We start from the raw sequence: 24267 nt of genomic DNA, 5'->3' as shown, positions 1-24267 counted from the left end.
GCAGCCCGGTCTTCGGCAGTAATTCGGTGGCGGGGCCTCGCCAGGTCTTCGGGCACTTCGGCGGGTCCCGGAAGGGAAGGGCCCCCCGCCGCCGAATTACCGCCGAAGACCGGGCTGCAGTTCGGCGGCGGGTCCCGCTCCGTCTTCGGTGGTAATTTGCCAGCGGGGGGGGTCCGTCCGCCCCAGAGCGGAAGGACCCCCCGCCGGCGAAGACCGGGAGCGAAGAAGCTCCTGCGCCCGGCCCCGCAAGACTTTTCCGGGGCCCCTGGAGTGAGTGAGGGACCCCGCTCCAGGGGCCCCGAAAAACTCTCGTGGGGGCCCCTGTGGGGCTCGGGGCCTGGGGCAAATTGCCCCTCTTGCCCCCCCCTCTGGGCGGCCCTGGCTGGCTCTCCCCAAGAGCCACATGCCCAGTGTACAGTATGGTCCTGGAACAGTAGCTTCGCCTATCTCTGTGGTTACTCACCATTTTGGGAGTCTTGTGGCTCATGTGTGCTTGCGTGGGGTCAGCCCGTTAGTGATAGTGCCTTGTGTTAGTGATGGTGGCTGTATTTTAAATCACTGAATCAGTGGTTTCCATGTTGCAAACAATACTGCTTCTGTAAAATGTTGCATTTTGGCTTCACAGATGAGACCTTGGGAGCCCAGCCTCCCCCTTTGTTTTTGCCGGCTGAACAGCTGCGCAGAATTAGAGAGCGGCCACAAAGAACTAAGGAGGACTTTCTGCGCGAGGTTATGATGCACGCCACAGCCAAAAAACAGGAATTGTAGGAGTGGCAGGACAGCAGGAAGAGACCCAAAGGAGAATGCGGCGCGCCAGAACGAAGCCATGGAGCAACTCTTAAACGTTATGAAGCATCAAGCAGACATGCTCCAGGCGCTACTAGCTCTGCAAACCGAGCAGCTCCACGCCTGCCCTCCCCTGCAGCCGCTGTCCCAAAACGCGCTCTCATGCACACACACCACCACCACAACTCTTATCAACCTCCTGGCTCCAGTCTGTACTCGCTTCATTCCATTCCTGCCCCATCACAGTCCAGCCCTGCAGACTCCCAGTACCCACTACACTAAACACCCATCCCTCTGCAGTGTAGCCCTGCTGAAGTACAGTACCCACTGCACTGTACTCCAAAGGAGAAGGTTGGATATGATACCTGGACATACACAAATCTTTAACAGTCCCAGGACCCCAACTCCTCCTGGAACCCTCCCTTCCCCCATCCCCCTCAGTGCTGATGTGTTCTTTTTGCTTGGCTCTCTCTCTTCCGGTTGTTTATTAATAAAAATAATTGTTTTGGTTTTAAAGCACTCTTTATTCCATTAATTGAAAGCAAACAGAGCCCTGAAAAGCAACAGGCAATTTTCTTAAACCTTCATAGTGCATCTTCAGCACCAATCACAATCACCTCCTAGCATTACAAGCACTGCACTCCTGAGCATAGCAACAAATATTGGTGGATTTCAGATTCAAATTGCTGCCCCAAAGCATCCCTGATCCTTATGGCCCTGTGCTGCGCCCCTCTAATAGCCCTGGTCTCTGGCTGTTCAAATTCAGTCTCCAGGTTCTAAGCCTCAGCAGTCCAGCCCTGAGTGAAGCTTTCACCCTTCTCTTCACAAATATTATGGAGTGTACAGCACACAGGTATAAGCATAGGAAAAAACTGTCATCAGCCAAGTCCAGCCTCCCATATAGGCAGCGCCAGCAGGCCTTTAAAATGGCAAAAAGCACACAGTCATTCTGCACTTGCTCAGCCTGTTGTTGAAACGCTCCTTGCTGCTGTCAAAGTGCCCCATGTATGGCTTCATAAGCCATGACATTAAGGGGTAGGCAAGGTCTCAGGGGATCACAATGGGCATCTTCTGGTCTGGGAAGAAAGTCCCTGCTTGCAGCTTCCTGAACAGGCCGGTGTTCAAAAAGATGTGTGCATCATGCACCTTTCCGGACCAGCCTGTGTTAATGTCAGTGAAACACCCACAGTGATCCACAAGCACCTGGAGAACCATTGAGAAATACCCTTTGCAATTAATGTACTTGGTAGCTAGGTGGTCTGGTGTCAGAATTGGAATGTGCGTGCCAGCTGTCGCCCATCTGCAGTTTGCCCATTTGTGCAAAGCTATCCACGTGTCACGGTCTTTCGGAACAGGATGCGATTAAATGACCCCGCACACTTCCGTCAAAGTGAGTCCAAAGGTTGACTTTCCCACTCTGAACTGGTTAGCGACCAATCGTTAGCAGTCTGGAGTAGCCAGCTTCCACAGTGCAATCACCACATGCCTCTCCCACGGCAGGGCAGCTCTCATTCTCATGTCCTTGTGCCGCAAGGCTGGGGTGAGCTCATCACACACAGTCCCAGGAATGTGGCTCTCCTCATCCGAAAGTTCTGCAGCCACTGCTAGTCATCCCAGACGTGCATGATGATGTGATCCCATCACTCAGTGCTTGTTTCCCAAGCCCAAATGCGGCGTTCCACTGTGGTCAGCACCTCCATGAATGCCACAAGCAATCCCATGTCGTAGCAACTACACAATGTCAAACTGCTCTTGCCTTTGTAGTTTAAGGAGGAACTCCACTGCCACCTGTGACGTGTTAGTCAGAGCAAGCAACATATTGGTCAACGGTGCGATCCATTCCTGCTGCCCAAAGAGGCAGAACAGAGCGCGCAGTACACAAACCATTGAAAGATGGTGTCAAATGCAGATGGAAGCACAGGGATTGCTGGGATGCGAAGCAATGAATCATGGGGCATTGGGACAGGACCCAGGGTGTCCCACGACCCCTTCTGCCTTCCCACAACTCTTAGCAGCAGAAGAGGAAGATGCACTGTGGGATAGCTGCCCAGAGTGCACTGCTCCAAATACCGCTGCCAGTGCCGCAAGTGTGAACATGCTATTGCTCAGGCAGCTGACGTGGGAACACACAACTGTGGTTTACCTTCAGCACTCTCTGAGCGACGCTGTAACTGGGCCAGTGTAGACCTACCCTCAGTTGTAAACTAGGATCCTTCATGGAAACATTCCTACATCACAGCAAAACCCAGTCAATAAATGGCCCAAGGATAGACAGATTGCAGCTAAAGTGACACTGACCTTGAATAGTTTAATTATGTACATCACACTGTTAGTATAAAAAAACCATACACTGGAGAAAGAAGAAAGAAAACAAAGACCTCTGGGGAACTCCAGCTACTTAACATTTGTGAGACATCACAAGTGCTGCTCTTAACAAATTCTAAAATATTCATGCAAAACTTAAGGAAGACATTCTCAGAGAATTTAAAGGCTTTAGCTATCTGAACTGCAGAAGTCATTTACGACAAAGCTTTATAAACACTGGCAATCTTCACTTCTTTGCATGCATGCGTGCATGCTTTTGTGCTTTAGATTTGACTTTATTTGCTCACTGGTATAGGTAGGGCTTTGATGGCCAGTAGGCACCTGGCCAGGGGCCTACATCCTGCCCTCGAGGTACATTTCAACACTGGTATCCACAGGGGTTCCCCCGGTGGCCTTCATAGTCTCTCTGGCAAAGTCAAACAGGAAAAGGAAGAGCCATACTTTGAGGCATCAGAGTCCCGGAACCCTGGCAACATGGGGGTGCCAGTTTTGGATGGAGCCAGGAGACTATCAGATTTGTTCATAGCCCAGCTAAGTAGACTGCACCACAGGCTGCACAAGGGTCGGTGCCACTGGTAGTCGGTCCTGGTGTGGGTCAACTATGCTGGTACCAAGGAAGGGCCCAGTACTGAAGGGTCTTGCACTGCCTCCAGTACAGTGTCCCCAGCAGCCCCAGAGGGGGTGTCTCCAGGGACCCACATGCTGAGGAGGTCCACCGCAGTCTGGTGCGCAGACAACTCTTGAACCCTTGGTACCAAACTCAAGGGACACCCAGAGGCCAGAACCAGAGTTGACAGTATGGTATGTCCGCCCTCCCATCCTGTATCAAGGGAGGGTCAGAAGCACCTGCACCATCGGGCATGCTGGAGCCAGCACTGAGCCAGTCCGTGCTCCTCTTAGGGAAGGCGAAGAAGTCACCTCAGGACCTGGAGTGTCCCTGATCAGCTTCATGGGACCTCTTAATTGGTGCTGACGATGGAGAACGACTCCTGCGCCTCTTCAGCAACAACCCAGTCCCAGAACAGGTAGCAGACATTCTCTCTGAGCCAGAGGGCAATCTGTGGCCTGAGGAAGGCCTCGGTACTGGGCGAGCCCTCATGGCTCAGCTCAGCCTCATGGCTGCTTCAAATAAAAGGTCCCATGCCACGTGAGTCCATCTGCTGCTCTTTTAAGAAGAGGAGCAGCACTCCTTTAGATGGGCTTTGCCCAGAAAAAGCAAGAACCACATGTGGGGGTCGCTATCGGGCAATTGCGCCTCCACACAAAGGGCAATGCTTGAACCCAGTGAGGGCATCACCAGGTAGCACTACCACTAAACAAAAAACACTACACTAGCCACTCATTACTAATTATCAACTATGTACAACAACTAGGCTAAGGGAAAAAAAAAACCACACACCACACCACAAGCCAAAAGTCACACGTTTGTAAACAAACACCATTGCCCAGAGCTCCAGCTCCAGCTGACAGATGGTAAGAAGCAACTGAAGGAGGTTTGGGTGACGCAGCCTTATATAGCCAGGGGAAGGGGCTACAGTCATGAGGCACAAGCGCCATCCCTCTATGGATACTGCTAGATCTCTGGCATGAACTCACCTACTTAGAATACACATCTGTATCTACTTGAAGAACCACACTTACCAGGGCAAGAGTAAATCAAAGTTATTCAGTGCAATACTGAATATTTCATATTCAATATTTAGGGCCTGATCCAGAGTCCACTAAAGTCATTAGGAGTCTTTCCATGAACAGGTTTTAGATCAGGCCATTAAACCGTAGGATTTAAATGTGAAGTAAACCACTCTTAAAAGCACATTAGTCTCTCTGAAGATATTCTGAGTGAAAGATTGGATTCTGCATGAGAGATTGGATCAACTGCAGTTCTTAGCTTTCCTACTGATTTCCCAGTAGCCCCTTAAAAGTAATCTCTTTATTAAGGTGTGTACAATAATCATCTGGAGCCCCCAGACAACATTCAGGTGCTATTTGGCAGTGCAAAGCTCCTGTCATCACACATCTTAGGGACAGATACCTATCAGAGCCTCACAAGCAAGGCAGCTTGAAAGTGACATGCTCTTGTGCTTCCACTTGTGAGAGAGAGGGGCACCAATGGAAATGCAGAGGCTTCTTTATGGCAAGCTGCTTCAATTGTAATGCTCCAATTGGCATCTAAGATGTCCCCAGGGTGTTGGGATGATAAGTGTTAGATTTTAAGCTCTATATCTATTTAAAAAGAAAAAAACAAAAAACAAAAAAGTCTCTTTAGATACTAGTTTCCCCCTTCACTCCGACACTCAAAAAAAGCACAAAGATGATGAAAAGGTCAAAGTCAAAAGTTAACAAGGAAAAAAAAAATGTCTTGCTTTCAAATTAATGTGGAATACGCCATAGAAGCTGAAAGAATAAAACAGGTTTAGCAAATCTAAATATGTATTTAAGATGTGATGGTGTCAATATTTGGGTTTATTTTTGTGTTGTAGTAAACTGGAAGTGTTTACAGAAACTATGGAGGAGGAAGGTGAGGGACACAAGCAATAGAGATGTTCATGAAATCTTTTCCTATGGAAAAACAGACAGATTCTTGGGTGCAGCTGAGTTCTGCTCAATACACAATTGAAATGTGAGGGGGAAAAGAGTGATTGACACTTTTACATCTTACTAATGCTAGGTCCAACCCTGATCCTAGGTCCAGTCCCTGACACAATTTATAACAGTCTAAGGACTGCCCTAATTTTAATCCACCTACGATTGCCCTTAAGGAGTAATTCCAGGATCTGGAGATCACCAGAGTGCAAGGGGACTCCATGCCCCCACTGCCCCACCTAAGTCCCTGGAGGGCAGGGGGATGTGGTGGGGGTTGACGGGTAAAGTCATGGAGGCTGGGGTGGGAAAGGAGAGGCACAGAACCAGCTACCCTGGTGTAACATGATGCTGGGCATGTATGTTTGTATACTGAATGGGATCAAATGCCTACTCACAGGAAAATAATTTAATCAGTATTAAAACCACAGAAAATCCCTCATGAAATGTACAGAGATAAAAATAATGGAGGCCAAGTAAAGAAACTGGCACTTTGTGAGCAGCCTAACTTGCGTTTTAGCCACAAGGATAATTAAAGAAAAAGTTCCTGACTTAAATGTGTTATTTCCCAAAATAATAATATTTTGGAAAAGAGGTATACAAAACACAAATGACAGTGATTTGTTAGCCTCTTCTGAGGTTACCTTGATATAGGAAAGCGCATCAAACATTTCTTCAATCTGCTCTGAAGACTGGACAGCAGAGGAGATTGGACGTGAGGCATTTAAGGAGTCTTTCATCATAGTCTTGAATCGTAGTTTCAGGAATTCTTCATCCTAGAAGAGGAATAGGAGTTTATGCCCACGTGAGAACTTAGAACAACAAAGGATCATGCCAAATTCTCCGTAATTCAGAACTGGAACTCAGAGCCTGGACTAGATAAGTTAAGCTTTCCTTCTCCCTGCTGTCCTATTTACTTGGCACGGTAGCCGAGTTTATTGACCCTCTCTGTTTTGAGGCTCAAACTCTCTTTCTTCTCACACTGGAGACAGGAAACCAGTCAATCTCCTCTAAGATTATCATTGTTAGTTCACTGTGGAACCATCAGCTCTCTTCCTCCCAAACTCTAGCAGCAGAAGCTTACTAATGGACACATTCTGTAAACCTTTATCTGCATTGCCATGAAGAGAGCTACCATGCACAACTCCATAGCCTACAAGAATAAAGAGTCCAAAGACCCAGTCTCTCCACAACAACCTGCCTCTTTTCACAGCAGTGATTCAGCTATAGTTAAAATCCAATGGAGGTAGGATTTCTCTCAAACAGTAGGATTTTGTAGACTCTGTAATTGGCATAATTTGTAACTTGATTATGCTGCTAGACACAGAATCAAGGCATATACATATTAAAGTCAGGGTCATATACCGTAAATTTGTTGGTACAGGAACCAGCATCTGCTATTTGCATCTGTAAAGCAGCCTGCACACCCACAGTATGATGATGTATAATAATCTAACCATAATCACCTGCCATAGGTATGAATATCTTCAGAAATACTGAAGTGTTTTAGCTAATACATTGTCTAACACAGGTTGATTTGGGCTGGCAAGGATTTATATAATCCTTCCCCAGATAAATGAAGTAATTCAACAACAATTAAAGTCTAAAAAATTGCAGTGAAGTCACTGGATTATAGAATGACTTGTTAGCAATACGCACACTGAACATTAAACCCGATCTTGACACCAGAACCTTGAATCTTTATTACATTCTAGATTTACATGCAGCAACTTTAAATAAACATACTGAATATTACCGGAGTACCGTTACCACCTACACTTAAGTCTGACCTACTACTATCCAACAGTGTGACAGCTGATATTTTGCCTTTTTTTTATTATTATTATTATTTCTTCAATGGGGCTCTGTCTGGGTGCAGAGGTCTGCTAATGTGGGTACTAGTGCAGGATTGAGTCCTTAGAGCACTCTTGATCAGAAAAAAAAAAAGATCAATAAAATAGTCAAGTTGCTCTGGAGCCAACATATATATTTTATGTGAAGATTTAGATACTATTTTCTTTAAGTGTGTATGCAGGGGGAGTTTGATGAAACATTTTTGGCACCACCAAGTGGTGAAATTTTAGGCTTCAAAGCAGCAATTTTGCTTTTTTTTTTTTTTAAGCAGCTTGTTTGACTGAAAAGTTACAACCACAAGATTCTAAATGAGATGTAGAAGCATGCAACATGTAAATTGCACAGTACATTAAAATACACACTCGTGCAAAGTGTGATTCAGCGTTAACACTAGATCAGTGATTAAACAAGGCAAAGAAGTTTTGCCCATTATTTTGTGCCCAGGAAGAAAACATCAATTTATCTGTTTCAAAGGAGGTTGCATGTAAAGGAGTGAATGTGCAAACCTGTAGGCCACTTTTGAAAATTTGGCCCACGCACAATTTTATTTAAACAGCTATTAAGGATTCCACATTATTTGTAATGTTATCAGTGAGTGTCCTTGGAACTATTTAGAGCACAATTTAAGTTAGATTTTCATCACCTAAACCTCATGAAAATGGAGGTAAACAAATTTTTTATGTCAGAATGAAAAGAAACCTAATTGATAGGACAAAACTTCAGATTTAGAAGTACTCACAGTCTGCAGCCCTGGGAAAGTTTTTTCCATGGCAAAGTATTCCATAAAAGTGGCAAATCCTTCATTCAGCCAAAGATCATTCCACCATTCCATAGTTACTAGATTACCAAACCACTGCGGGGGGTGGGGGAGAGGAAGACAAAAAACACAACCGTTTTTAATTGTGCAAGGCGTGAGAAAGGTCAGTCAAGTTTCAAGATCATAATAAATGTATAACCCAAACAAGAAAAGATACTTTATGAAGGGCTACATTGTGGTTTTGCCACAAGCCCTATGTGTAGGGCAACACTTAGTTGTGCTTCCCCAGGAACAAGCTAGCAAAGAGATTGTGACCCAGAAGTCTAGTAACTTTCAGTTTCCTGTTACACCAAGAGTAAAATACCCACAAGCTCTATACCCGGTGCAGTGCAGATCCTAGGCAAGTATAACAGGGAAGGGTGAGTGTTAGAGTGAGAGAAGACTGCGCTGTTAAAATACAGCATTTCAATCCAGTACCTGATGAGCCAGCTCATGAGCGATCACAGCAGTTACCAGCTTTTTATCCATTGCTGAAGACGTTTTATCATCATAAAGGAGTGTTGTCTCTCTAAAGGTGATTAAACCCCAGTTTTCCATAGCGCCTGCCTGGAAATCAGGAATAGCTACTAAATCTAGGGAGGGAGGGGAAATAAATAAATGAACCAGACAATCATAAGTTACAGTAATGCTGCACTTCAGATCTATCTGTTCTACCACATCTGTATCTACAGAGAGCAATCTACCAAACTTCACTATTTAGCCACCAATGCTGAAAAAACTACATACTAGCTGTAGGTAAAGTAGTCCCATTGATTTAAAGAGCAATTACGTACGGAGAAACAGTGTTGCAGGGTTGTGTCAGGTAAATATGTCACACCCCCCGAGAATTCTCTATGTCCCTATCTGAGCACATGGTGTTAAAGGTACAGCTAAACTTCTCCAGAGGGCACACTGAATTGGCCTCTCTTACCTTTAAGCCAAAGGTTTGTAAACTTCTTGAGCCTGAGACCCATTTCCCACACACTCATACAAGCCCAGCTAAACAGGTATTGAACTTTTTTTTCTTTTTTTTTTTAAGTCTGGTTTTGGAGGGGTTTTTATTCTTAAGTTATTTTTATTTTGAAGAACCCTCTGAAGTATGGAAAAAACGACTACTTATTAGAAAATATTATATATGATAGATGAAGATACTTTACCTAATTTTTGAAGAGGATACTCTATATGAAAATACTTCTGATAAAACTCCAGGAGCGTCACTGCTGTGTATAGGGCATACTCAACTTGGCCTAGCTTCTGTGGCATGGCATATATAGATACCTGGCAAAATAAAATAATAAATAAATATTATTATTATTATTATTAATAATAATAATGAGAAGCAAGAAAATATTTCATGGGATGAATCACAAACAGCAAGAGAGTGGTAGGCAAAACACTAAGTGGATAGGGGCAATTCCCTGGCCAGTTTTAAGGAAATATATTTAAAAATCACATGCATTTGACATCAAAATGTTTGAAGATTGTTGTTGCTTCTTTTAGTCATCAATTGACCCTGCTTGAGGTATATTTATCCCCCAAATGCATAGGAATGTGTGTAATGCGAATTTGAGTCCTGATGCATAGGTTATGCATTTGTTGATGACAACTTTAAGAATACAATTCTCCCAGGAGTTACTGCTCTTCGCACCATTTAAGCCCTGAGCTGGGGTAAACTGGATGAGGTGGAGAGGGCAGAACAGAGATTCCATACATCTTGTGAGCCTGAGGGTCTCACTGTAACAGCTCCAAAGTAGCTAGAACCAAAGGGATTATTGGGGAGAGGCCAGAGGAATCTTGTTTAGGTACATCCAGTTGCTCCAATCCCTCCCCACCCAGTACAGTAGGTATGGAGAGATAGCAGCTGGAATAGCAGCTGCTGAGATGCTATGTTCCACTCTGATGACTTGACTGTGGGAATGCACAAATTCTTCCCCCTTTAGTTTCCATTCAAAATCCAAAAACATTTCAACTGGATGGCTAAGGAGGCTCTTTCGTCTTGAGTGGAGAATTCTGAACCAATTACATTTGCTGAAGAAGTTTGGGTTGGTCTTTCTAGAAATACTAAAAACTTGTCACAGCAGCAGTACTAAGCACTACAAATAGCACCATTTAAGGATTTTAAGTGCTCATTAGCCCATATTTTATAATATGGTCATTTAAATAAAGCACTCTGTATTTGATCCATTTTCCATGTTAAAGTGTTCATGATGCAAAAGGGAGTCTCAATACATAATATTATACAAGGGCTGGACACTTTAGATGCTCTCATAGGAGCCCAGCATAGTCTCCTTTACTTGGCTCCCCTTCGGTAGAGTTTATATATATACACCCAAGGGCACTGCTGGTCTCCTCAGGTCTGGCTCCCCCAGAGTGGGGCTTGGATACCTTCCGGGGCTTGGCTGAATTCTTTAGGTTTGGTTCCACCTGAGGGCGCTCAGATGCTGCACTGGGATCTGCTCCTAAACTCTGTTTTGTTTTGGGGACTCCATGGGTCAGAGTGGAAGGGGGAAAAAATAAAATAAGAGGTGGCAGTCTCTTGAGTGCCAGCCACTCATGGAGTCAAAAGGAAACCTCACTAATCACGCGCACACACAGTTTCAGATCTTGGGTCAACTGTCTCAGGCTCATGCTATGGGGCTAAAACTTGCGGTGTAGGAATTTGGGCTTGGGCTCAGCTATGAGCCTCTTTCCACTTACCGGATTTCAGAGCCCAGGCTCCAGCCCAAGCATTTACACTGTTATTTTTAGCCCTGTAGCATGAGCCCAAGACAGCTGACTTGGGCTTTTGGCCATGTGCTCTTAAAAAAAACAAAAACAACCCCCCCCACCACCACCACGCACGCATGCATGCACACACAACACAGCAGTGTATATGCAGCCACTGGGTATACTGAAGATCTGCAATCCTCCCTCTCATCTCTTACACGCTTTGATCAGCAATAAATATAGTTTAAATGTAGACATTTAAATAACCATCACTGGACATGTGAGTTAACCTCACTGACACGAACAAGAACGGGTCAGACATCTAAAGGTGTAGTTTCAGGCTCTCTGCAAACACAGGCAGACAAATTTGCATAAGTTTACACTTGCTTCATAACTTTTTAAGGTTCTCTTTGCAAACACATGGGCTAAAGACTTACCTTAGAAAGGAAAATGTGGTTAAATTATTGAGCTAAAATAGTAACCAAAAGAAAAAAAAAAGCCACTCGAAGCTGGACCACAGAGCCTGGCCTATTTAGCTCTAATTACAACTACTTGTCCAGGCTAAAAGGGAAGTCTGATAAAATCCACAATTTTACTCTATATATTGGTTTAGAGCAATTTAGATCAAGATAACATTTCTTAGCAGTATATCTGATCAGGGCTTCCTTTCCTTCCTGTAGCTTTGTTAACAAAGCTGCTCTTTGGCTCCTTCTAGACAAGGAATGGAAAATACTAGTACATCACAAAGGGGCAGCTCCTGCTACAGTGACAGGGTCTGATCCCCAAACTGTTGCTCATGTGATGCTCCCACACCTCCTGAATGACTAAATATTCCAAGATCCCCCCCTAAGTATCTTCCTTCTTGTCATTCTCTAGTATACAGCTGCCTACCAACCCAGCAGGCCATATCCCTGAAGCAATGCCACCAAAGATTAAATGAAGTCTAGAGCAGTTGGTAGGTGCTCAGCATTTTTGAAAAGTCAGGCCAGAAATATTCAGGCACCTACATATGGCCTATAAATTCTGGCCTGAGTCTGTCCTAACTGAAGCACAGACTAGTTTGGAAAGTTGGCTGCAGGTAACAGATGTATAGAGCCAGACTCCCTTTGTTGGGTACAGGAGAGTGCTTCTGCAGCTCCTGCTCTCGTGCAGTGATGTGAGAGAGGAGTAGCACTATTGTCACCTATCATGACTCCGCTGGGGGTAGACAGGTTAACATTCCAGCTGGGGCGTCACCGGAACTCTGCCAATTGAGCCTGCGCAGGACAGGCACTGGCTGGCTTGGCACTGCTCCCTCACAGACAAGCCCTTCCCACTTTTGGCACCAGCTCTGGATCCCCCAGCACTGTGAGCTATGCAAGTGGCTTGCATCACTATACCCTGGCTCTGGGCAGACTTTCTGCAGCCAGGGGCCTGCTGTCAAGTTCTGGCAACACAAGCGGGCCGCAGCTCTGGATTCAATCCAGTCCATAGCATAAGATCATTTGCTAGACAGACACTCTTATAATAATGGGTGATAGGCACAGAGTCAGCAGGAAAACATCCCAGTGAGCTACTCATGTATGTGTAGAGGTTAAAAGTACAGTGGAAACATACCAGAGTCCTATTAGTCTCCTTACTGATATTCTTCAGATTTGCCACAATGAACGCTACCAGGTAAGTACTCATCTTCAAACTCACAGAGAACTCATCTTGAACTATTCCAGCTGCCACAGGAATGGTTACGTTCTGCAGATTTAAAAGAAAAAAAAATAGAAGGTAATGTTACTACTGAGGACACCTGGCAAATCAATCAGATAAAGGGCTAGAGACAGTATAAAGAAGTTACACCTAGAGTGCACAATGGCAACTATAAGTAAGTTTGTTGGACAATTTTCACTACAGTAGAACCTCAGAGTTATGAGCTGATTGATCAACCACACCCCTCATTTGGAACCAAAAGTATACAATCAGGTAGCAGCAGGAAAACCAACAACAAATACACTACATTACAGTACTGTGTTAAACAAGCTACTAAAAAGTAAAGGAAATGTTTAAAAAAAAATTTGACCAGGTAAGGAAGCTGTCTGTGCTGGATTCATTTAAAAAAGATGGTTAAAAGCAGCATTTTTCTTCTGCATAGTAAAGTTTTAAAGCTGTATTAAGTCAATGTTCAATTCTAAACTTCCAAAACAACAACCATAACATTTTGTTCAGCGTTACCAATAACGGCCATTCCTGAAGTGTTCATAACTCTGAGGTTCTACTGTGTTTTAAGGTGCTAAGATACTACGATAGTGGCCATGTAAGACCCAAGATATATAGATAGGCAAGTTGTTCATAATGTAACAAAATTTACTTATGATGAAGCTAACGTTTCCCAGGCCTACTTTGCATGCCAGAATTTATGAAAATCCTATATGAAAAGTACACAACATACTACAGATTAACTGACAACATAGAACAGAAGATTCTATGATTTGGGGACATATCTGTTATTTTAGGTGGCTTTTGTAACCACAAAATTGAGTTGAGTTATCTGCCTTTTCCTCTGGATAGTGCCTGCACTGCTGATTGAATGAAAATGTATAGTTCATACAGCTGGGGGGAAAAAAAAAACCAAACCTTGAAATAATGTATTCCCTGTTTGTCAGGCAAGAAAACTTGGCCCTGATCCTGAAAACACATCAATTTTCAGCCTGAGTCTCAAATTTTAAGCCTGAAGGTACCATTATGATCCTCTAGTATAACCTCCTACATTACAGAGACCACATATTTTCACCTAGTAATTCCTGTATCGAGCCCACAACTTCTGGTTGAATTATAATGCGTCTTTCTGAGACAATCCAGTTTTACTTTAAAGACATCTAGTGATGGAGAATCTACCATATCCCCTTGGTAAGTTGTTTCAATGGCTAAATACCCTCACACAGAAGTTCACACTTATTTCCAACCTCAATTTGTTTAGCTTCAACTTGCAGCCATTAAATCTTTCTATGCCTTCATCAGCTAGTTGAAAGAGCACTCTTCTCTAAAACCTTCTCCCCATGTAGGTACTATTTATAGACCTCAATCAAGTCACCTTTTAACCTTCTTGTGGATACATTAAATACTTGAGATTCTTAAGTCTCTCATCATAAACTCGGGTTTTCCCAGAGGCCTCCAATCATCCTTATAGTTAACAAAAAGATGTCAAAAAATTGTAAGCGAGTGTGGACATTAGAACCGGACACAGTATTCCAGTCTCACTAGTGCTATATACAGAGGCAATGCCAATCCTCTGCTCCTATTTGATATTCCCCTGTTTATAGAGTCAAGATTCACTTTAGCCCTCTGGAGCGTCCATGTTCAGTTGGTTATCCACCACGCTCCCTAAATCCTGAGAAATCTCATGGACTTTAAATTCAGCATGTAACTCAAGTGTTGGTAGGATCTTGGCCTAAATTATCAAATCTAAATTTATAAAGATGGATACTGCTTTCCTTGGCAGTAAGTTAGTATACAAGACTTAGAGCTCTTTATAGGGAGCCTGCACAGATGTCCTTAAAAAAAAAAAATCAGAGTGAAAAGCCACTGAACCTGTTGTACTACATGTAATCGTATGGGATCGTATAACTAAAGACTATCGTAATGCATATGCACATGCACAAGATGGCAAGTTTTCTTGACAGAACACAAAATTCAGAATCAACTCAAATTGCATGTTCGGAAACAATCATTCAGTTCAGAAATCAAAAAGTATTATATATCAAATTACAAGGAGCCAATCTAAACATGGATGATGAGTGAAAATTTTATTTTGGATGACAATTCCATTAGTGAATTGATTTTACTTATTTTTATTTCTTTGATCATGCACACAAAGTGGATTCTCAGTACTAAGTGAGGGACTTTACTACTCAATTCTCATCAACATCTTTTTCATATTGAGTGAAAAGGAACCTGGAAAATGCTGTTTTTAGAGGTTAGCAAACTGCACACTCCAGATGGCAAGGTGCAGGGAGCAATTAGCACACAGCTGATTTTAAATAAGGGATGGTGGGGGGAGTAATAGGTGGTGTCTGCTTAATTCCATTGTCCCTTAATTAAAAAAAATTGAAACCAAAAAAAAAAAAAAAAAAAATCAGGAACTGGGGAGGGGGAGGAGAGGGAGAGAAAGGACTAATTACAGCTGGGCACAAGTACCACAGTGGGAGACAGACAAGCTTGGGTGGTGGTGCAAGGGCAGGAGCCGGGCAGATGGAGGAAACCAAACTGGGAACAGAGTAGCAGCAGTTGCTGACTAATCTAGGTAGGGAGCTCAGGAGAAGAGAAGCAGCATACAAATTTGCCATCTCATCTAGGTGCCAAACCCAGGCCACAATGTTTGGTAAAAGTAAGGGGCTGAGCACCAAATGGCTGCCCAGCAGATCTCAGGCATAGGAATAGTTAATATATACTGAAGAGGTTGCCTGGGCTCTAGTTGAGTAGGCCCTGATGCCTGTGAGAATGGGTATATCTTCTATTTGGTAACATTGTAATGCATCAGGGATCCACTTGGATAATCCCTAGGAAGAGATGGCCTGACTTCTCATAGCCTTTTCCAGTACCACAGATAAAGGGGTCAACTGAATGGCTTTGTCTGGTCTAAACAAAGGTTACTGGAAACATCTAACATATGGAACTTGGTTTTTCCCTAAGTCTGAGTGTGATTTGGGGAAGAAGATATCGAGGTCGCTGGTTTGGATTAAGTGATAAATCAGACACCATCTTGGCAGGAATTTAAGTTGGGGACTCAGCACCACCTTAACCCTGGGTACACTATAATAGAGGGAGGCAAGAGAAGTTGTCCTACTGTTAGTGCTCAAATCTCGCTAACTCTCCAGGCTGAGGTGATGGCCTGTTTTGACTAGGTTGGTGAAATGAGGACTTGGATAAGATTTCCATGAGGCCCATAAGAACTACATTAAAGGTCCCAGGATAGGAGAAGGGTGCATGAACCAGTCCTTTTAGAAATTTTGAAACAGTGGGATGAGAGACAACAACAATATAAAAGTTTTAACAGGAAGGTGGCAAGTTGAGATGACTGCTAAATGGACCCTGACAGAGCTAATGGTAAGCCTGACAGTTTGAACTGGAGGATATGATCTGCACTCTTGGGAATAGAAGCTTGTAATGGGGTGAAGCCCAGATAGAAAAATTCTTCCACTTTAGAACATAGAAGAATGGCCACACTGGATCAAACCAATGGTCCATCTAGCCCAGTCCTGTCTTCAGACAATGGTGGTGCCAGATACTTCAGAGAGAGAGAGTGAACAGAACATGGTAATTATTGAGTGGCTCCATCCCCTTTTGTCCAGTCCCAGCTTCTGGTAGTCAGAGGTTTGACACACAGAGCATGCGTGTTCCTAACTATCTTAATAGAGATCAGCCCTCCTTCCTGGGGAGCTCATCAATGAATGATACCTTGTCCCAGGCTAGGTAGTCATATTTAGCAAACAGGGTTTTATAGTTGGTGTTTGCCCTTGAAGAGATGCCAGAAAGTAGGCCTTTCTACCTAAGAGATCAAACTCTTGGGCTTTTTGTTCTTAGGAGTGTGGTCCTATCTACTTGGATCTCTCCTGTACTATAATCCTTTTGGAGTGACTTGGTATCTTTCTGTGCTCATTTTGATGTTGGAAGTATAAAGGCTTGAACCTGTCATAGGTATTTTACAGGCTCTAGAATGCCTTCATTTATTGGCATTGCCAATCTGCCTGGGAAATCAGAATGGGTAGTATCACATAACATATGTGGTTCCTCCTGCCTGTACAGATAATTCAGCGTCCTGAGTATCTGCTATCATTCCCAACAATTCCTGAAAGGGCTTGAAGTCATCAGAATGAGATATTGGTGGGGATGTCACCACCTCATCCAGAGAGAAGGACAATCAATTTTCAGGATTATTCAGCTGAAAAGAGTTAAGAGGAGTCTCTTGGGGATCTTGGAAGGAGTCATCTTCTGATTCTTCCTACTGAGCATCTGCCTCCTACTCATATTCTTATTCTCTTGGGTTGTCTACTTCATCAAGTGATCTAGCAAGGGACTTAACTGGCAAAGTGGATCAAGCTCACTTTTAGGTAGAGCAAGAGGCAGAGGAGCACCGTCCTAGAGGGTATATAAAGGGGCCCAGAATGGTTGAGAAGGTACAAGGAGAAGTCTATCAGGGATGTCAGGATGCTGTGGGTGGGTGTGGTGGAAGAGTTAGGAGTTCTGGAGGTTAAATCTAAGGGAGACTCCTAGTTGGTGGCAACTGGGAGTTGCTCTGCTTGAAGAATTCCTAGGAAGAGTGGTGGGAAGAACTTCTACATCAGGGCCTCTGCTAGATTCTGGAGAGAAAGTGAACAGCAAAGAGAAGGAGTTTAGGCTCAGCCATTAGGTGGCAAGGTGCCTTGGCACCAAGCAGTAATCTAACGAAAGGGAAGATTTTAAACAAAACCAACTAGACTGCCAACAGGGCAGAAATTCATCACTACGTTAACTTATCTAATATTTACAAACTGATTTGGTGGATGGCTCCTAGGGGATAGCAAGAAGACACTGCCAAGTTGTATTGCCTGTGGCAGCGAGGTAACTGGGAACTGAAAGACAGTCGGGGATGCTCTGCTCTATAAGCGATTGTGTTGGGGAGCACAAGGATATGTAGGGTGCAGGTACTGTCCCAACGGATACTGCAGAACAGAAGATTTCAATCTTGTGCTCATGCACACCATAAATGGGATCCACACGGACCAAGCCTTCAAGAAGAATCTTAAGTTCGACAGAAAGTGGTGCAGCAACCAAAGTCCATGTAGATATACTGTCCCATGCCAGTTCAGCCAACTGCTGGCTGTAGCCATTCAACTGTTCCTACAATACATCCAGTATCATGTAGTACACAGAACAGCTATTTGATCTGGGATACACATTTAGATTTAAAGTATAAGATCTTTGGAGCAAGGCAGCCTTTTCATTATATGTTTGTATGGTGTCTTGCACAGACCCCTGCCTGGGCCATCTGTGCACTCATGACACAAATCAACAAAGTGATTCAGAGTACTTTTAATACAGAGCACCTAAAAGACACACATCCATCCTCTAATATTTGTGCATTAGAAGAGCATAACTGTACCTTTGGCATGTTTGACAAAGTGGAGTGCTGTTCATCTCTCTTAATCTTAATTAGAAAAGTGGCTTTAAATGCTGGTTCATCAAAACAGGGAAAAGCAGACCTTGCAGCCAGAGGCTCAAACTGAGTTGCTGCAAGCCAACTAATGGAGAGAAAAAAACATGTTAAAAATATAAGAGTTGGTGTTACCATTCTTTAATAAATCAAGAACAGTTACTTTGAGGATTGGAATGGAAGGAAGTTTTATTGGGAGGGACTGGGAACAGAGAGGTAGCCATGATTTGTCAGGATAGAATAAGCACACTTTTAAGAAAGGCCTGTCATCAGTTTAAGTCTCAAAAGATTTTTCAATGCAATTTTTATTCAATGTTCTTTCCAGCATAATGCAGTCAGAAGATCCAATTTGTCTAATTCACCAAACTATAAGCCAATTAGATTGAAATATAGGGCACATTATCAGTAAACAATTGTCCCAGTAGCCAAGTACTCAAAAGCTCATATATCCTTAAGAGTACGTAGCTCAAAAGACAACTAAGACACATGTACCAGGCACTTTTATTTTGAAGTGTCTAATAATGGGAATAAACTTCATGCCTCACTGGCAGACAGGATGACTGACTGCTTCTGTCCATCCATAACTTTCAAGAGGCAGGAAGAGCCACTCCCAGGTCCCATCTAACTGTTCCCCGTCCTGCCACTGACTTGTGGACAACTGCTGGCCCAGTCAGTATCTTTGGGTAGGTCTACATTAAAAATGCTACGGCAGCACAGATGCACCACTTCAGCGCAGACACTAAACCTTCCATCACTTTTCATCCACTGCAATAGTAAATCCATCTGTCTAAGAGGTGGTAGCTCAGGGGTTCTCAACAACATTTTTTGTGGACTCAGTGTGGCCATCAACTCTTGCTGGTGGCTGCCCCGACACTTTTCCTAAAATACTTAATTAACTTTAGAAAAAATAAAATAAATATTAAAGCTGTCAAGCGATTAAAAAAATTAATCGCACTGTTAAACAATAGAATGCCATTTATTTAAATATTTTGGATGTTTTCTATATTTTCAAATATATTGATTTTAATTACAACACAGAATACAAAGTGCGCAGTGCTCACTTTGTATCTTTTTATTACAAATATTTGCACTGTAAAAAGTTTTTCAATTCCCCCATTACAAATACTTTAGTGCAATATCTTTCTCATGAAAGTTGAACTTATAAATATAGAATTATGTACAAAAAGAAACCTGCACTCAAAAACAAAACAATGTAAAACTTTAGAGTCTACAAGTTCACTCAGTCCTACTGCTTGTTCAGCCAATCGCTCAAACAAGTTTGTTTACATTTGCAGAAGATAATGCTGCCTACTTCTTGTTTATAATGTCAATTGAAATTGAGACCAGGCGTTCACATGGCACTGTTGTAGCCAGCGTTGCAAGATATTTACATGCCAGATGTGCTAAAGATTTAAATATCCCTTCATGCTTCAACCACCATTCCAGAGGACATGCGTCCATGCTGTATGGACTGACGCATGTTCATTTTCATGATCTGAGTCAGATGCCACCAGCAGAAGATTGATTTTCTTTTTTGGTGGTTCAGGTTCTGAAGTTTCTGCATCGGAGTGTTGCTCTTTTAAGACATCTGAAGGCATGCTCTACCCCTCGTCCCTCTCAGATTTTGGAAGACACTTCAGATTCTTAAACCTTGGGTTGAGTGCTGTATCTATCCTTATATATCTCACACTGGTACCTTCTTTGCGTTTTGTCAAATGTTGTTCATATTAAGAACACTTTCACAGCACATGTGCTGGGTCATCATTTGAGACTGCTATAACATGAAATATATGGCAGAATGCAGGTAAAACAGAGCAGGAGGAATACAATTCTCCCCCAAGGAGTTCAGTCACAAATTTAATTAAAATATCTTTTTAAACGAGCACCATCAGCATGGAAGCATGACCTCTGGAATGGTGGCCGAAGCATGAAGGGGCATACGGATGTTTTGCATATCTGGCACATAAGTACCTTGCAATGCCGGCTACAAAAGTGCCACGGCAACACCCGTTCTCACTTTCAGGTGACATTGTAAATAAGAAGCGGGCAGCATTATCTCCTGTAAACAAATTTGTTTGTCTTAGCGGCTTGCTGAACAAGTAGGACTGAGTAGACTTGTAGGCTCTAAAGTTTTACACTGTACTTGTTTTTGAGTGCAGTTATGTAACCAAAAAAAAAAATCTAGATTTGTAAATTGCACTTTCATAATAAGGAGACTGCACTTCAGTACTTGTATCTGGTGAATTGAAAAATACTATTTCTTTTATCATTTGTATAGTGAAAATATTTTAATAAAAAATAATATTAAGTGAGCACTGTACACTTTGTACTCTGTGTTGTAATTGAAGTAAATATATTTGAAAATGTACAAAAACCATCCAAAAATATTTAATAAATGTCAACTGGGATTCTATTGTTTAACAGTGTGATTAAGACTGCGATTAATTGCCGTTAATTTTTGTGAGTTAATCACGTGAGTTAACTGCGATTAATCGACAGCCCTAATATATGGACATGTATACATACCCAAATCATTGCAATTTATTTATGTAAGGTTTTTTTTTTTGCAGACTAGAGAATAAAAATACTATGAAAAGTGATACTTGTATCTGTCTTAATATCACTTTTCACTGCATCCCTGCTAGCTGCTAAGTGTGTTTTGAAAAGTAACATTTGTATCTTTCCTACTAAAAGCAGCGAAGAATCCTGTGTCACCTTATAGACTAAACAGACGTTTTGCAGCATGAGCTTTCGTGGGTGAATACCCACTTCTTCGGATGCAAGTGGTGGAAATTTCCTGGGGCAGGTATATATAAGCAAGCAAGAAGCAAGCTAGAGATAACGAGGTTAGATCAATCAGGGAGGATGAGGCCCTGTTCTAGCAGTTGAAGTGTGAAAACCAAGGGAGGAGAAACTGGTTCTGTAATTGGCAAGCCATTCACAGTCTTTATTTAGTCCTGAGCTGATGGTGTCAAATTTGCAGATGAACTGGAGCTCAACAGTTTCTCTTTGAAGTCTGGTCCTAAAGTTTTTTTGCTGTAGGATGGCCACCTTAAGATCTGCTATTGTGTGGCCAGGGAGGTTGAAGTGTTCTCCTACAGGTTTTTGTATATTGCCATTCCTAATGTCTGATTTGTGTCCATTTATCCTTTTCCTTAGAGACTGTCCAGTTTGGCCAATGTACATAGCAGAGGGGCATTGCTGGCATATGATGGCATATATTACATTGGTTGAAGTGCAGGTGAATGAACAGGTGGTGATGTGGCTGATCTGGTTTGGTCCTGTGATGGTGTTGCTGGTGTAGATATGTGGGCAGAGTTGGCATCGAGGTTTGTTGCATGGATTGGTTCCTGAGCTAGAGTTACTATGGTGCGGTGTGCAGTTGCTGGTGAGAATATGTTTCAGGTTGGCAGGTTGTCTGTGGGCGAGGACTGGTCTGCCACCCAAGGCCTGTGAAAGTGTGGGATCATTGTCCAGGATGGGTTGTAGATCCCTGATGATGCGTTGTAGGGGTTTTAGCTGGGGACTGTATGTGATGGCCAGTGGAGTCCTGTTGGTTTCTTTCTTGGGTTTATCTTCCAGTAGGAGGCTCTGTTGATCTGTTTCCTTATTTCCTCATGTGGGTACTGTAGTCTTGAGAATGCTTGGTGGTACAGTACCCACACGAGGAAATAAGGAAACAGATCAACAGAGCCAGACGTGTACCCAGAAGCCTCCTACTGGAAGACAAACCCAAGAAAGAAACCAACAGGACTCCACTGGTCCATGCAACAAACCTCGATGCCAACTCTGCCCACATATCTACACCAGCAACACCATCACAGGACCAAACCAGATCAGCCACATCACCACCTGTTCATTCACCTGCTTGCCAATTACAGAACCAGTTTCTCCTCCCTTGGTTTTCACACCTCAACTGCTAGAACAGGGCCTCATCCTCCCTGATTGATCTAACCTCGTTATCTCTAGCTTGCTTCTTGCTTGCTTATATATACCTGCCCCAGGAAATTTCCACCACTTGCATCCGAAGAAGTGGGTATTCACCCACAAAAGCTCATGCTGCAAAACGTCTGTTAGTCTATAAGGTGCCACAGGATTCTTTGCTGCTTTTACAGAACCAGACTAACACGGCTACCCCTCTGATACATATCTTTCCTACTATCATTTTTCACAACAAGTCCTGGCTAATTAAGACTTGGATGGAGGGAGGGTGGGGTGGGGACCCCGCCGCTGCATAGTCGGGGATGAGGGTCAACACCCTGAGCCAGCACCTACTGGAGCCCAGGCTCAGCGCCAGCTGCTCTGTGACCAGGACTGGGGACTGGCGTTCAGGGCCAGGGATCAGTGCCCACTGCCACACGGCCAGGGGTCAGTGACCAGGGCCCGCGCCTGGTGCCACATGGCTGGGGCTAGCGGCAGAAGCCTGCTGCCAGACAGCTGGGGCTGAAGGTCAGCATCCAGGGCCAGCACCCACCAGAGCCCAGGGTCAGCACTTGCTGCTGCACAACCGGGGCTGGGGATCTGCACTCGGGACTGATGCCTGAGGCTAATCTATCATTCACACACTAACAGGTCAGTTTCACCCTTCAACAGCCTGCATTTTTAAAAAACTATAATGTTAAAGTAAATTAAATGTGGAGAATGAAGGGAGGCTTTTTGGAAGGGAACCTAATAGAAAACGAAAGCAAAATGGAACCAGTTGCCCACAATTATTGGCATAAATGGATTTTGCCTTCTAAGCTCTGACTGCAGTTATTTCATTTCATATATTTCATTGTAATGCCTGCATTCTCTGCTTCCTCACTGTGGCAGTGTATTTTATTTAAACTTTCAAGTAATGCTACTTTGATGTGATCGACACCTCAGATTATAGTGATCTTTGGCTCACTAGCATGAGAATCTTTGGTATTTTAATTCAAAGCCAAAAGAATAAGGGGAAAAGATCAACAGCTGGCTACAACACTGGGAAAAGAATCTGTCAACAGGTACCCTCCAGAGAGTGAATGTCACCATATGCTTATGAATATCCTCTCCTTGATGTTTGTTTATGGATAAGGTTTCTTTCTGAGTAGGAAAATATGGAACTTGTTTTGACTGTTCAGAAAATTGGCCAGCCAGACATAGCCAATCTGGAACAAACCCAGATTGATATCTAGCCCAGACTTCTGCCTTCGAAAAGCCAGGTGCTTAAGGAAAAAAAAAAAGTGTCAAACCCACTGTGATGTGCCCAGTTCCACAACAGAATATATCATTTGGGGACTGGAGGACAAGTGCCTGTGTTACATGAGGATTCTTCCTGTTAGAGGGTGATCAATGCATGCACTGTTACAATTTATAGACTAAGTGTACCCTAGTTTTTGTAGCAGAAGTTATTCTCAAATGACAACATGTATACAACCCTTTTCTTGTATATATTAAGCAATTTGCCTTATTGATAGCCTGATGGTGACAAGTTCTACAGGTTAATTTTAAGTGACATCAAAAAAAGCACTTATTTTTAAATGTGTTGCCTTTTAAATTTATCACTGTTAGCGTGTTATGGGAAGAGGCAGGGAGATACAACTGCATCATTTAGTTAGGTAAACAAGATTTTTTAAAAAAACTAGTGAAAGCTCAGCAAAGCATCTTTCCTATACTATGCAGCTCTCTTGCTTGCTTACCAAAAATAAATAAAATAAACTTTACACTAGATGGTTTTCTTTTTAAAATGGATTATATTTAATTTTAAATCTGGATTATTCAGGTCCCTTATATGTCATTAATTAAGAGTTACAGGCAGCGAAATATTCTTGGTCAGCTTGTGCCACACTTTAATATTAATTTACTCCTCAAGTAGCCCCATTGAAATCAATGAGACTGCTCAAGGAGTCAGGTACTATTTTATGTGAGTAAGGGTAGTCTATACTACCCGCCGGATTGGCGGGTAGTGTTCGATACATTGGGGATTGATGCCCGTAACTCCACCTCGGCAGGAGGAGTAAGCGGAGTCGATGGGGGAGACGCAGCAGTCGACTCACTGCCGTGAGGACGGCCAGGTAAGTCGAACTAAGATATGCGACTT

General features: G+C 43.2%; 1 protein-coding gene across 4 annotated transcripts in view; it reads right to left on the bottom strand.

The window, feature by feature from the left end:
- Positions 1–24267, bottom strand: part of LOC120407783 (leucyl and cystinyl aminopeptidase) — a 94709-nt gene that overhangs the window by 25649 nt on the left and 44793 nt on the right. For all 4 annotated transcript variants that reach the window (XM_039543853.1, XM_039543855.1, XM_039543852.1 and 1 more), the window contains exons 3-8: positions 18156–18294; positions 12644–12775; positions 9499–9619; positions 8780–8934; positions 8285–8398; positions 6336–6467 (exon numbers count right to left, since the gene is read on the bottom strand). In XM_039543853.1, the coding sequence (XP_039399787.1) occupies positions 6336–6467; positions 8285–8398; positions 8780–8934; positions 9499–9619; positions 12644–12775; positions 18156–18294 (793 nt within the window). The remainder of the gene's footprint in view (positions 1–6335; positions 6468–8284; positions 8399–8779; positions 8935–9498; positions 9620–12643; positions 12776–18155; positions 18295–24267) is intronic.

The sequence above is a fragment of the Mauremys reevesii genome, linkage group 6, assembly GCF_016161935.1.
Source record: "Mauremys reevesii isolate NIE-2019 linkage group 6, ASM1616193v1, whole genome shotgun sequence".
Lineage (NCBI taxonomy): Eukaryota > Metazoa > Chordata > Testudines > Geoemydidae > Mauremys > Mauremys reevesii.
Note: the sequence above shows the minus strand (reverse complement) of the source record. Positions and strands in the feature narration are given on the sequence as shown.